The 14,377-nt window shown below is 40.5% G+C and overlaps 1 protein-coding gene across 2 annotated transcripts in view; it reads left to right on the top strand.

Moving 5' to 3' along the window:
• Positions 1–11,504, top strand: part of FUOM (fucose mutarotase) — a 145,079-nt gene extending 133,575 nt beyond the window's left edge. For both annotated transcript variants that reach the window (XM_029609597.1, XM_029609596.1), the window contains 2 exons: positions 2,998–3,071; positions 10,928–11,504. In XM_029609597.1, the coding sequence (XP_029465457.1) occupies positions 2,998–3,071; positions 10,928–10,994 (141 nt within the window). In that variant the 3' untranslated portion in view covers positions 10,995–11,504. The remainder of the gene's footprint in view (positions 1–2,997; positions 3,072–10,927) is intronic.
• Positions 11,505–14,377: the final 2,873 nt, after the last annotated feature.

Here is a 14,377-nt window from a genome sequence, read left to right as displayed (position 1 = left end):
GCATATGCAAATTAAGCTAATTCTTGGACAAAGGGCATATAAATATGCATTATGAATATACATTATAGATATCCTGAAATCCAAATCTTTTTGTGTGCTCCAAGGATTAGAATGAAGATAACTGCAATAAATCATGGCAGGATATTACAATAGAAGAATACAGAGTCAGAAAGAAACTAAAAAGTGCATAAACCATTATTAAGGTGGACTTGACGAAATCCACTACTTATCCCTGGGATAAGTAGTATGGAATCTATCTACCTCTTGGGATCCTGCCAAGTACTTGTGACCTGGTTTGGCCACTGTTGGGCTTTATGGACCTTTGGTCTGACCCAGTATGGCACATTTTATATTCTTATGTTGTGTTCTTTCATGGTAGAAACAATTGAGAAACTAGAATTAATTTTCAAGCTTGATGAGACAATAAACATGTATAATTTTGTTTTCATGAAGTTTAAAGAAACAGTAATGTAGTGAAGCTAAGATTATGTTCCTCCAAACTTACAAGTCTTTTCTCAGGAAGAAATTTAGCTGTACAAAGAAGAAGAGGCAAAGCAGATAGAAAAGGGGAATAAAATGAGCAAGACTATTTTTTTAAGAACATAAGAAAATGCCATACTGGGTCAGACCAGGGGTCCATCAAGCCCAGCATCCTGTTTCCAACAGTGGCCAATCCAGACCATAAGAACCTGGCAAGTACCCAAAAACTAAGTCTATTCTATGTTACCATTGCTAATGACAGTGGCTATTCTCTAAGTGAACTTAATAGCAGGTAATAGATTTCTCTTCCAAGAACTTATCCAATCCTTATTTGTTTGAAATTGTAACAGAAATTGAAAAATAAAATACAATTAAAGTGCTAAATCTTTATAAAGTAAATAATGAAGTATTTCCTTTCCAGAGATTTTACAGAAATGAACACTGAAGACAAATGGATGAATTTTAGGAGGATACCATTAAAAAAAATCAGGCTCAAAGCTAATCCACAAAGATTGAAAATGGGAATGCCACTTAAAAGCAGCAGAACCTTGTTTTAAATTTTTCATTTTTTACAATATACAGGGGCAATGTGCAGTATTCTCGCTAGATGCGAGGTTGATGGCTATTTTTGAACCACATAATTTGCAGTAAATTTTCCAAGAGAAAGTATGCAGGTATTTTCTCTTAGAAAATTAATTAAACAGTTACACATGCACAAATATGTCCATGTACTTTTCACCTGATATTTGTGCCTGGTAGAGAAACAGATGCATAATCATGCAGATAATAAATGTATTTATTTATTTAAAAATTCTTCTGTTTCACTCAGTTGAACAAATTGTTCTAAGCGGATTACAAATGAAGACACAAAATATCAGAATTACATGTTAAAAATCACAAACTTACAACAAATAATACCAATAAAGTGAAAAGGTAATGTATCAAACAAAGACCAGGCAGAATAATTTTATAAATCCAGTATACATTTGATTCAATTTTACAGGTGTAATTTATTCCTAGACCTAAACATACCCCCAGGAACATCTCTTTTTAATGTGGTTAAAAGTATGCACGTTGTGAGAGTACACATGCATTTTTAACTACTCTGAGATGTGCAGTTTCACCTCAGGTAAGTCGGTAGTTTCCAGCGAGATCCCTTTGAAAATTGATCTTACAAAGCCTCATACATTTTGATTTTCTAAAGTAACTTTTATTGTTATCAGTAAACTACAATTAATTTGAAAGCAATTTTTCAATTAAACCCTGTTTCTTTATTGCAACATCTTGTCCAGTTGCTCATTTTTCGCTGAATTCTTCTCTCGTATTTGCTGACCACTTCTCTGTGCTCCTTCTCTCTACAAGTTCAGAGAGATGCTGGAGAAGGATGCTGCTTCATAGCATGTAAACTTCGTCTACCATTCAGGTTCAGGTTCAGTCTCGTGGTTCGAGTCTTGCTATGCCCCAGAGTCTTGTGGGACTTGGAAGGGGGGTGATTAAATATGGAGGAGGTCAGAGAGGGTAAGGGTGAGTATGTTGGAAGGAAGCAAGGATCAGTGAGTATGTTTCAGAAAGATGGGAATGGGTGAAGGCATCTAGGTTCTGGGAGGTGGATGAGTTCATTTTGGAGGCATTAGGGGTGGCTGAGTACATGAAAGAATCAGGGATGGGATTGGGAGGGGGGTTACTGGTAGCCATCCTGGTGCCTAAATTTTGGAGTTGGGTTTAGATCTGGACCATATTTGTCTAGGCGTGGTCATAACATCATTTTCAGTCATATCATCTGAGAAACATGCTTGAAGCTACCTCTGGTATAGATAATGCAAAATAATGAATGATATCTTAGTAAGGGGAGAAGGAAGAAAGATCAGTACTATTATTTCCCCACAACAGTTGGATGATTGATGTACAGGGTGTTAGCATGAAAAATGGAAGCTGATCAGATCTGGATAAAGGAAAATGTCTCTGGTGCCAAATTTTTATAGGCCGCTGCTTCCATGCCATGCTTCATCTGAGCCTGCCACCCCGGCACTGGCTGCACTGTAGCGCCAGCAGCAGCAACTCGAGATTTATAAAATTCAGCAGCCCTTGTGCGCTGACTGGCCCCACCTCCTTTCTCATGCACGGGCTTCCCGTTATCAATGAAACCCATGTGAGGGGAGTGGCTCCATAGGACCGGTCAACATGCATGGGCTGCAGGTGGGTCTCATGCTGAATTTTGTAAATCTCAAGTCACTGTTGCTTTTGCCTCAGAGCCAGCACTGCTACAGCAGCTTGGAAATAAGAGAGAGATTAGGGAGGAGGGATCATCTTCTTCACTTTTCCCCCCCACCCCACACATGCTATGTTAATCCGGCCCTGGAACTGATCCAGTAAGTTCCAGGAGTTCCCTTGATTCTCGGTCTTTTGCCTCACACCGCTTAGTCTGGTCTGTGCTGGTAAACCTTTTATCAATTCTGCAAATGCATTCTTTACTTTTTTCCAGATGCAGACACTAATAGAACACAATTTCTTTTTTAGACCATTCTAGAAAAAGTAGAGAGATTTGCTTTTTATGAACGGGCAAAAAAAGCATTTGCTGTGGTAGCAACAGGGTAAGTGGTCTTGATTTATTTGAGCACAGAGTCTTGCATGTTCTTACTATTTCAGCAAGTCTGACTATTTCAGCTAATCTAACTGCTGTGCAGGAATTGTCTGACACACAGGGAAAATAGAACACAGAGGGATGGATACAGTCTTTTCCCGTTGATAGCAGGGCTGAATTAGCCATGCTGTCACGGGATCTGATCTGTCAATCAGGTCCGGGAGGTGGAGCTTTATTAAGCAGAGGTTTGGCTTTTTAGTCTCTGCGGCTGCGCGTGTGTTCCCGCGCAGGAAAGTAACAGATTCTCCTCAGTCTGTTTCTTTCCGCGCGCAGGATCGCACGTGGAGCTCTTTTCTCCTCAGAAGATGTCAAAGTCAGGATTTAAACGTTATCGCTGCGGTAAGGTAATGTCGGTCACGGATGGCCATGACCGATGTTACCGTTGCCTCGGCACCAACCACAATTCACGGGAATGCGAGTTTTGTGCTCGCATGTCCCCTAGGGCCCAAAGACAGCGGGCCTACAAAATGAAAGAGTTACTCAGCTTTCGGAGCCATTGGAGGCTCATTCCTCGCAGGGACCTTCAACAAGACCCGCTCCCTCACACAGGAGAGCGGCATCGTGGGATCCTTGCCCCTCCAGGCCTGGAGGTAAAGAGGTAACAAGGCATTCAAGGGATCTGATCCAACCGATTGGGATCGATCGGCCTCGTTGAAACGGACGGCGCCACATGATCGCTCGAGACGGGCGCAGGAAGTGATGCAAAGGGGGCGACTGCGGCTGTTAACGCCGGAGCAGTCAGCGCCGCCGTCTCCAGTACAAGCCGTGGAGCCGCAAATTCTATCAAGCGCCACGGCGCCAAAAATACTGGTGCAGATGACGGCGCCGAAGACGTCGATGCACATGACAGCGCCAAAAACAATGACTCACAAAACTGCGCCGAAGACCTCAATTCGTACGGAACAAGAATCCCGAAACGGGTCAAGGAGTTCAACACCGGATAAGTGAACTCCTCTGGCATTAAAGATACTTAAATTGAAACACTCAAGCCGAGAGGGCTTAAAATGGAGGCATCAATCCCCACAATTATCCCACTCAACTTCTCGTGACTCTACGCCACATCGTTCAGGAACTTTATCATCATCAAGGGGATCTAGATCAAAACATAAGAGACAGTCACCAGCAAAGGATAGACTTCATGTGGCACCCGTACTGACCCATCGCCATAAACATCATTCACATCATAAAACAGTTCCACATAAAGATACAGGATGGGAAGTTAGCCCCTCTACCTCCATCTCTTCTAGGAGTAAACATCCTAAGGCACCTTCACATAGATCAGTGATACACCTTACATCTTCTAATGCATCCACGTCTTCAAGCACCTCTTCTAGAAGAACAAGAGATAAAACTCACAAACCAAGTGATGTCTCAGCTACATTACCTCCGCCAATTCTGGTAGAGCTGAGACCACATCACTCGCCAAACCAAACAGGTAAATCTATCATGCCTCCTAAAACAAAAGAGGCTTTTTGGCAGCTATCGCAGTCTCTAGTGGGTTTCTATGAAACCCTAGAAGCCTCCTTCAAAATGACTAATCAACCATCGGTAGGTTCTAGAGAACAGAGTGTTCGTCTATCTAGAGAACCGTCTGTAGAACCTCCGTCATCACCGGTACCAGATCGACCACATTCCCCAATTACAAAACAGGACACCCCTGTGGATTCCACATCTCCACCAACATCTCCTTCATCCTCTACGGGGTTTCCTTCGGACTCATGGGAACAACCACAGGAACCATACTCTCCGCCAGAAGATCTTTCATACCCAAAATTCTTAGAAAAGTTGGGTACCATCTTACATTTAGACGTGCAAAAGGAATCAGATCCTAGATCAGAGACCTTGGGTCTTCTCAAGATATTTGATGTTCCAGGAGAACCCACATCTTTACCACTACAAGAGGTACTTCATAGTGTTCTCCAAAAATCCTGGGAAACCCCTCACTCTTTCAAGGCAGTCTCACGGAAAACTGACATTAAATTTCGTATGCGGAAAACCTCACCATACGCGCTGCCACAATTACCTCATGCTTCAATAGTGGTAGAATCGGTGATGCAGCGATTCAAAAAGTCGAAAACACACACTACATACCCACCGACCAAAGACAATAGATATTTGGATGAATTTGGCAGGAAAATGTACCAGAATGCAATGCTAAACGCCAGAATTATGCATCACCAATTTTATATGGTACAGTATTTATACGAATGTATCCAGGCCATGAAAGGTATGCTCTCCTCTATGGCAGACCAGACTCCACAGATGCTCCATGATATGGAGGAGTGTTCCCGACACCTCCTCCATTCAGTGTACGACGGGTTTGAAACATCGTCTAGAGCATCAGCGATGGCCATAGCAGCCCATAGGATGGCGTGGTTGCGTTCGAGCACCATCAGAGAGGATTTACACGAAAAATTGGCAAATCTACCGTGTACAGGGGACAACCTATTCAGTGACCGTTTTCAAGAGACTGTGGGCAAATTAAAAGACGAAGCTATAGCAGTGCAATCATTACAATCACAGCCTGCCTACTCTAACACACGACATTATTTCACATTTCATCGTCGCTCCTCATGTAACCATAGACCTTATAGGTCTTATCAATCTTTTCGTCCACAGACATACCCGTCGTATCAACGGCCACAACAACAACAACATGCCCCCCTTCAACGCAGGGGTAAACCTCGAAATCAGAGACAAACAAATCAGCAACCAGCAACTACAGTGAAAACAACTCCGTATTTTTAAGCATACAGCCACCACCACAACACTTAACGCTCCGGGAAGAATCCACTCTTGCCTACCAGTTTGGGAGCAAATAACTTCAGATCAATGTGTTTTGGAGATGGTACGTCAAGGTTATCAACTTCAATTCACTACAAAACCCACATTACCTTACCTTCCCACACTAAAAATTCAGAGGTCTCAGTCACAACTAGCGGAAGAGATTGCACTCCTGCACAGGCAACAGGCCATCGCACTAATTTCCCCAAAGAACCAGAACTCGGGGTTTTATTCCCCATATTTCCTAATACCCAAGAAATCAGGTAGCCTCCGCCCTATCCTGGATCTTCGAGAACTCAACAAATTTCTGACCAAAGAAAAATTCAAAATGGTATCCTTAAAGTCAATCCTACCTCTAATTCAACCCAACAACTGGATGTGCTCCATCGATCTGAAGGATGCATACACACACATTCCAATCCATCCATTCTCTTGGCATTACCTATGTTTTCGGTACAAGTATCAGCATTACCAATACAAAGTGCTCCCTTTTGGACTGTCGGCTGCATCCAGGGTGTTCACCAAAGGTAATGGTGGTGGCTCATCTCAGACAACAGGGTATGACAATCTTTCCATACCTGGACGATTGGTTAATAATAGCCTCGACTCCAGACATATTGATCGATCATCTCCGAAGAGTAATACAGTGCTTACAAGCATTAGGGCTAGTGATCAATTTTCAAAAATCACATCTGCAACCAACACAGAGACTGCAGTTTATAGGAGCATGCCTGGATACCACTCGGAACAGAGCATTCCTCCCAACGGAACGAATAACACAACTACGTCTATCTCTTGCACAACACTCAGACCCTCAGCGAGGCAAGTTCTAGTAGTCTTAGGTCACATGGCGGCAGACAATTTCACGGTTCCCAATACCAGACTACACATGAGACGTCTGCAGTGGGGACTAAAACGACAATGGAAACAACACACACAACCATTAACACAGAAAATACCGCTGACAGCCGAAATGCGGAAGGACATAACATGGTGGCTCTTACACTCCACCCTTTCCAAGGGAGCACTATTCAGTCCTCCTCCTCACAACACAGTCCTAACCACAGTCGCATCTCGCAAGGGGTGGGGAGCACATCTCGAGATCTACGAAACGCAACGATTATGGACAATCGCAGAGCAGACCCTGCAGATAAATTTGTTGGAACTCAGAGCGATTCGAAAGGCTTTACAAGTTTTTCAAGATTACCTCAAGGGACGCAGAGTTATGATCTACATGGACAATCAAGTAGCAATGTTTTACATCAACAAACAAGGAGGGTCCGGTTCATGGACCCTCTGCAAAGAGACCTTGATCATCTTCGAGCATGCTCATCAACATTGCATACATTTACAAGTGACCTACCTTCTGGGAGTGGCGAACACAAGAGCGGACAAGTTAAGCTGAATCTTTCATCCTCACGAATGGGCACTCAATGCAGAGATAGCCTAAAGCATCTTCATACAATGGGGAACACCTTCAATAGATCTCTTCGCAACGGAGATCAATGCTCAAGTTCTAAAATTCTGCTTGATATGTCCCAGCCCGCTCAGGATGCCTTCCTCATCTCGTGGACAACAGGCCTCCTGTATGCTTTTCCTCTCATTCCACTTATAACAAGGACAATTCAAAAGTGCATAGCAGACAAAGCTCAAATGATACTAATAGCTCCAGCCTGGCCCAGACAACCATGGTACAGTTTCCTTCTCCAACTATCTCTCGAAGAACCAATACGTCTTCTGAACCATCCAGATCTGCTACTCCAGGATCAGGGGATGCTTCTACACCTGTTACACTCATCTCTCCATTTGACAGCATGGAGGTTGAATAGCTCCTTTTAACAGAACAAGGAGTTTCCGCTTCGACACAATTCATTTTGTTAGAATCCAGAAAATTCTCAACGAGAAGAAATTACAACTACAAATGGAAATGATATTCTACTTGGTGCATATCTAAGGGCGTATCACCATTAGACTGTCCACCGGAAACACTCATGGATTATCTTCATACACTGTACACAGCTGGACTAGCCACATCTTCCATTAGAGTTCATCTCAGTACCATAGGGGCATATCATAGACCGATTAATGATATCCCTATATCTAATCACCCTTTATTATCTCATTTCATCAAGGGATTAACTCACCTTCATCCTCCAATATCAAAACCTCCAGTTCCATGGAATATCAACATAGTTCTGAAACAACTCATGCTTTCCCCGTTCGAACCTCTAGACTCTGCACATATAAAGTACCTTACTTGGAAAGTAGTATTTCTAATAGCGGTAACATCAGCTAGACGAGTCAGTGAATTACAAGCCTTAGTCCATTATTCTCCATACTTGCAGTTTTATCATCAAAACGTAGTTCTCAGAACTCACCCATCCTTCTTACTGAAGGTGGTTTCACAGTTCCATCTCAATCAAAATATAGAACTACCAATCTTTTTCCCTAAACCTCACTCCAATGATGGGGAAAAATTACTCCATTTGCTAGATTGTAAAAGAGCGCTAGCTTACTACAAAGAAAGAACAAAATCGGATTCCCAAGCCTCTCAACTATTTGTATCTTTCGATCCGAAAGCACCTGGATGTCCAGTAACAAAATATACCATTTCTAGCTGGATAGTACAATGCATACAGTTTTGCTATAACAAGCAGAAATTACATCTATCTTCTATTCCCAAAGCTCATCAAGTCAGAGCACTGGTGACTTCATGGGCACACCTTCGAAAAGTACAACCCATAGACATTTGTAAGGCAGCTACATGGTCATCACTCCATACCTTCACATCCCACTACTGCCTTGATCAACAAACAACCATGGATGCGAAGATAGGGCAAGCAATCCTGCACTCTCTATCCTCCTGTCCACAGTGACTACCACACTACTAAAGATCACGTTCAACCATACATATCATAAAGAACGTGATCGGGAGCTTGGGACTCCCATGACAGCATGGCTAATTCAGCCCTACTATCAACGGGAAAAAGCAAGTTTGCTTTCCGTAAACAGTGTTTCCGTAGATAGCAGGATAAATTAGCCATGCTGACCCGCCCTCCTCCCTGGCAGTCAGTCACCGTCTCTCTGACTCAATTATAGCTTTATCACAGACTGAGGAGAATCTGTTACTTTCCTGCGCGGGAACACACGAGCAGCCGCAGAGACTAAAAAGCCAAACCTCTGCTTAATAAAGCTCCGCCTTCCGGACCTGATTGACTGATCCCATGACAGCATAGCTAATTCATCCGATCTACGGAATCACCGTTTACGGTAAGCAAACTTGCTTATTTCTCTTAGTAACTATTTTGTAGGAGTTGACTGGTTTCATGCAATAATGATCCATCCTTTTATCTTTAGATAGGAAAATGTATTGAGGCAAGTACAAGACTTGAAGGGAAAGAGCTTATTAAAAAAATGCCTAAATTAGGCATCTATTTTCAGCATATATCTTAGGTGCCTAATGCTAGAAATCAGCATTGATTGCCTCACTTAATTCCTATACACCTTATCCTTGGCCTCACCCACGTTTTAGGTACCTAAATTTTGTCCTGGGGGCTTTTTCATTTAGGCAGATCTAAGTGCCTCATTCCTTAGGGTAGGCATCTAGATCTTTTGGATATTGGCTTGTTAATAACTTAGCATGATAACCGTGATTGCTCAGGACAAATTTAATACAGCTTGAAAGGCTAGATCAGTTAAACCAGGAGAAACAACTGCTTTAGTAGTGTGGTATAACTGCATTAGGCATATTCAGATTGACATTTAACTAGCTTCTATTTATTTCATCAGTTGTCTTAATGCTTAGAATAAATATTGAAAAGTCAGCGATTTGAAATCTCCTTTTCCTCATGTTAAATGATTCGTAGTCAGTCTTTTTGGAGATTGGGAGTGTGCCATATTCCTCTGACCTATATTTACACATGGTGCCATTTGCATAATCACAGCAGCATTTCACTAGTTTGACATTTATTCAGCTAACAGCACACATTTTAATCTAAGCTGGTGGTGCCTTGTGCCGTTGTGTTAATTAAAATCGCCAGCACTTTCAGCAGTTTTCTGGCCCAAACATGCTTACAGATCTATAAGATGCCACCAGCCTCTTTGTCATTTTTAAAGTGAGACTACAACATTTTAAAGTAATGCTTGTTAAAAAATCAATTCTGGAAACTCCAACTAGGTTGGAGAAAAGCTATTACAAGATCTGTATAGGCTAAATGCAGCTGTTTGAATAGTAATTTGAAGCTTTTTTTTAGTTTATTTTTAGATAATATTAGAAGCACTCATAACAAAAATGTTTAAGAGGAAAGTCTTATAATTAATTATCCATATTGCTAAATGTAACCTGGACAGAATAAACAGAATAGGTTCCGGAATTATGGGTTCTCTTCTATAGTCTCTTGTATCTCCTCCTCCTCATTCATCTAGTGGCGTCAAATTAGCATTTGTAACATCAGTGCTTAACAGTGAGAAATATTAAGAAAGGTGTTGTCTCTAGAGGAATTAAGTTGAAGGAGAACACTGACAGTGATGTCACATACACCACTATTGTTAGAGGGAAGAGAGATGAATTTGCAGACCTTCCTTTAATTCTCACGTCCTCCGCTCACTGTGGCCTAGAGAAATTAACGTAGCCTCTACATGGTTAAACTTCAGCTGTAAGCTCTTTGAGGAAGGGATATTAGAAACACACAAATTACCTTCTAAAATGCTTATAAGTTCATGTTCATAATGTGGAGTAAAGTCAGCATGTAAAAGTTATACGCAGACTTTAGCCTTACACACACAGTTGCAAAATTACCTTGCCTATAATTAACCATTTCAATTTTAGTAGTTTAAACAGTTAAGATTTTGAACAATATTTACATCCCTAGTGTATGCTGATGGTGACATATAAAATAAATCTTAAGCAACAGTATGGAAATGATAACAGAGGAAATATAGAATGAAAGCGCTTGATGTAGATGATTAGAATGGGTTGGGGATCTTAGCTATAATTAACTTTGCATTTCTTTATTTTTTCAGAGAAACCGCTTTATATGGAAATCTCATCCTTAAGAAAGGTGTGATAGCTCCAGAAGAACAGTCTTAATTCTTGTATGACCCCCACACACAAAACCATGGATTTGTCTTCAATCAAACATTGAAGAGATGTTGAAATAGACTTCTAAAAAATTACAAATTATACCATTCATTTCCAATCAAGATGTGAAAAACAGGAAATGCTCCAAATGAAAAGGACTCAACTATGTAATTTTTCCCAAGACTCCGAAGAACTGACGTTGATCCTCTGACAAACTGGTATCATTTGGTGGCAGTGTGTGTGACTGTATGAAGGAATTTTTATTTTCCATCATGAATAGCTGCTGGGATTTTGAAATTATCTACTCAAACTAATCTCTTTAGGTGGTTAAAGGGTTTCCATTTTAAGCAGTGCTATACATTAACTTTTCACTTGCTTTTTCTAATAAGAATCTGTCTATTTTGCTTGGCTTTCATGCTGTGCTTATACTGTTGTATCCTTTCCAAATTTCCAGTATGTCTTATGTAGCTTGCCCAGCAATGGAAAAAAATCCAAAATAAAAAAGTGGAAAGAGCCCTTCTCGTCAGCAATAATCAAGAATAGAAAAGGGTGAGGTGGAAGAAATTTCAAATGAGGTTTATTCACTATTTGAGAATTGTAATGTTCTTTTATTCAGGATAAGCAGTCCATGTATAACATACAGTTTCAAAGAGTTGTCACCTGACATGTCCGTGTTTTACATAAAAGCTGCTTCGGGAGGGACAAGGAACTGCACAGAGTGACGGATGAATGTATGGAAGACAGCTTGCATTATGTAGCTTTGCAAGCTAAGAGAAAATGCCTTTACCGTCGACGGTGATAACACAGAGCCTAAGCATGGGGGGTGGGACGGGACAGGGAAAGGGTTGCAGCCCTATCACAATGAGTTAAAAAACAAAACAAAACACCCTAAGGCTAAACTGTAAGTCATGCTTGAGGATATTGTGCTACCTAATGTAATGTGTCCAAATTACAAGACTAACCAAAAGCAAAACAAGCAGCATTCTGAACAATGAGTTGCTAGTCAACCCAGCCAGAGAGAATATGCTTATGCAATTCATTTTAGTACTTGTAGTTTGAGAGAGATGAATCCCTGGGAGGCACGCTGTCTCAGAGCCCCTTGTGCATATAAATAGAAAGCGGAGGGACACCAGTTCCAGACTTTCTGGGACAGCAAAGTCACCTGTGTTGCTGGTAAGATTTATTTATTTTAGTTTTATATTCCTCCTTTCTCAGTAGAATTGTACAAGGTGGATCACACTCTGCATAAAACACACACTCCACTCCTGGGATTGCATTGTGTGCACTATCCTTGTTAATTGTTCAGTGAGGGGAGAAGGGTGGTTGTGGTCCCACTTTACACAAATGGTAGCAGGAAAGAGCCTGGAAACTAAAAGACCAGTTAGCCTTACCTCAGTGGTGGGAAAACGAATGGAGACGCTTCTGAAGAAAAGGATAGTAAACTACTTGCAATGCATGATGTTCTCTCAAATGGTTATATAGATCAATGTCTATATCTTGCCCTAGTTTTTCTAATTATAACTTGCCTCTAAATTTTTCTCCTTCCATTTTCAGATTAACAAAAATAGTAACAGCACTATAAGCATTTTTACACCTGCCTTTTGAGGCCAAAAGTAAAGCAAACTTCCAAACATGTCTAGGAAATAGAGTTGGATTATGATTGCCTTTCTTTCTTGTCATATCACTGTTTTGCTTTCTAGCAAAAACATGTTTTTAATAGTATAGAATGCTGGGGTGATGCCATTTTTTTTCAATTAAGCATATATGTTTTAAACTTTTCCACAATAAAAATAACTGAATCAAATTTACCAATCAATATGTAGACACCTCCTATCAACAAATGGAATTTTAGTCTCATAGGAAAATGTTCCTACCCTTTCATTTTTAGCATTCCTAGAGCAAATTTCAGCAGATATTCAGGTTTTGCCAAATAGCAACTGTCAAGTGTGGGCTTTTTTTTTTTTTTTACTTCTTGACCTTAGATTAGGCTGACATTACTCCTTCAGCATGTTCCATGAGCTTCCTTCAATGCAATTCCAGAGGTTGCTGACCATACTGGAGCAATTTTGCATGTTTGAAAAGGATTAATAAACCATATGCATATTTAAATGATGCAGGAGAAGAAAGATGACAGCATGAAGAAACTGCTGCTGATCATTTAAGCTCTACTAATGCTTCCAAAAGGGAAAGGGAAAGTTTGGATCTATCCCTAAGGACCCAAGAACCCCCTCTTGTCCAGCAGAAAATCAGTTCCTATACAGCATGTGATTCTCATCTGGAATCTGCAGGTTCCACTGGTGATTCAAGCTTTGGAATACTTGATTCATCATGTGTTGAAATGCCATTGAGTCATCTAGTGATGTGTCAGCTGGCATACAAAGTAAGGAGGGAGCTTGATTCCAGTGCAGTTTGATGACACGCTCGCTGTTGTTGAGGAGAGATCCACCCTGCAGTTGGCGTCTTCAAGTTTGATTGTTTCGCCAAAGACCCAAAGAGGAAGCTTGGCAGTGAAGGGAGAGGCTGTGGACAAACTGAAGGCCAAGAGAGAATTTTTGAAGCCGTCGGAAGCTATTATTTATTTATTTATTTATTTATTTATTTGATCATTTTATATACCAAAACTTTCGTAAATAACTTCAAGCCGATTTACAGAGTTCTTTAAAAGACAATACATAAATAATCAAAGCATTCTTCAAAATTAAAACATAATATATGATGCCCAGAGCTTCTTTTCTATAAAAGCTGCCAGTTATTACACTGGATGCCATTTGGGAGGCTCTGGTAAAGCTTGATCCTTCAATTTTGAAGTCTTCTTCAGATATACATTTTCTTATTCAAAAATTGAACAAACTAACATGAGCAGGATTCAGCAACTAGGTAATTTAAAGGGAAGATAGATTTTATTTATTAAAAGGTATTATATGCTGCATCTTCTCAAAATTCAGATTCAATGTGCTTATAATAAACAACATTAACAAAAACCCATAAAACCAACAACATACCAATAAACCATTACAAAAATTCATAAGAAGTACAATCATAAAATTGCTTCCCACCCATACATTTCTTTAAAAAATAGCATCTTAATCTGCTTTCTAAATTGCATTCCTTCTCGCTCTTCCCTTATCCTGACCGGCATCTTATTTCATGCCATTACTGCCACACTGGAAAATGCTCTACATTTACATTTATTAAAATGTATTTATCACTTAACACACATGGCCTAAGTGATACAGAATAAAAACATGCAAATTATCAAAACGTTATACAAAAACAAATACATAAAAATTATAATAAAATCCAAAACCAAAAATATAACAGACATGACAACAGACCCACACTAATCTTAACAGCTTCTTGGTGACATAAAACTCATTAGCATACTGCATCTA

Source organism: Rhinatrema bivittatum, chromosome 7 (assembly GCF_901001135.1).
Source record: "Rhinatrema bivittatum chromosome 7, aRhiBiv1.1, whole genome shotgun sequence".
Taxonomy (NCBI): domain Eukaryota; kingdom Metazoa; phylum Chordata; class Amphibia; order Gymnophiona; family Rhinatrematidae; genus Rhinatrema; species Rhinatrema bivittatum.
The sequence above is the reverse complement of the archived record's forward strand: the minus strand, read 5'-3'. Positions and strand labels throughout refer to the sequence as shown.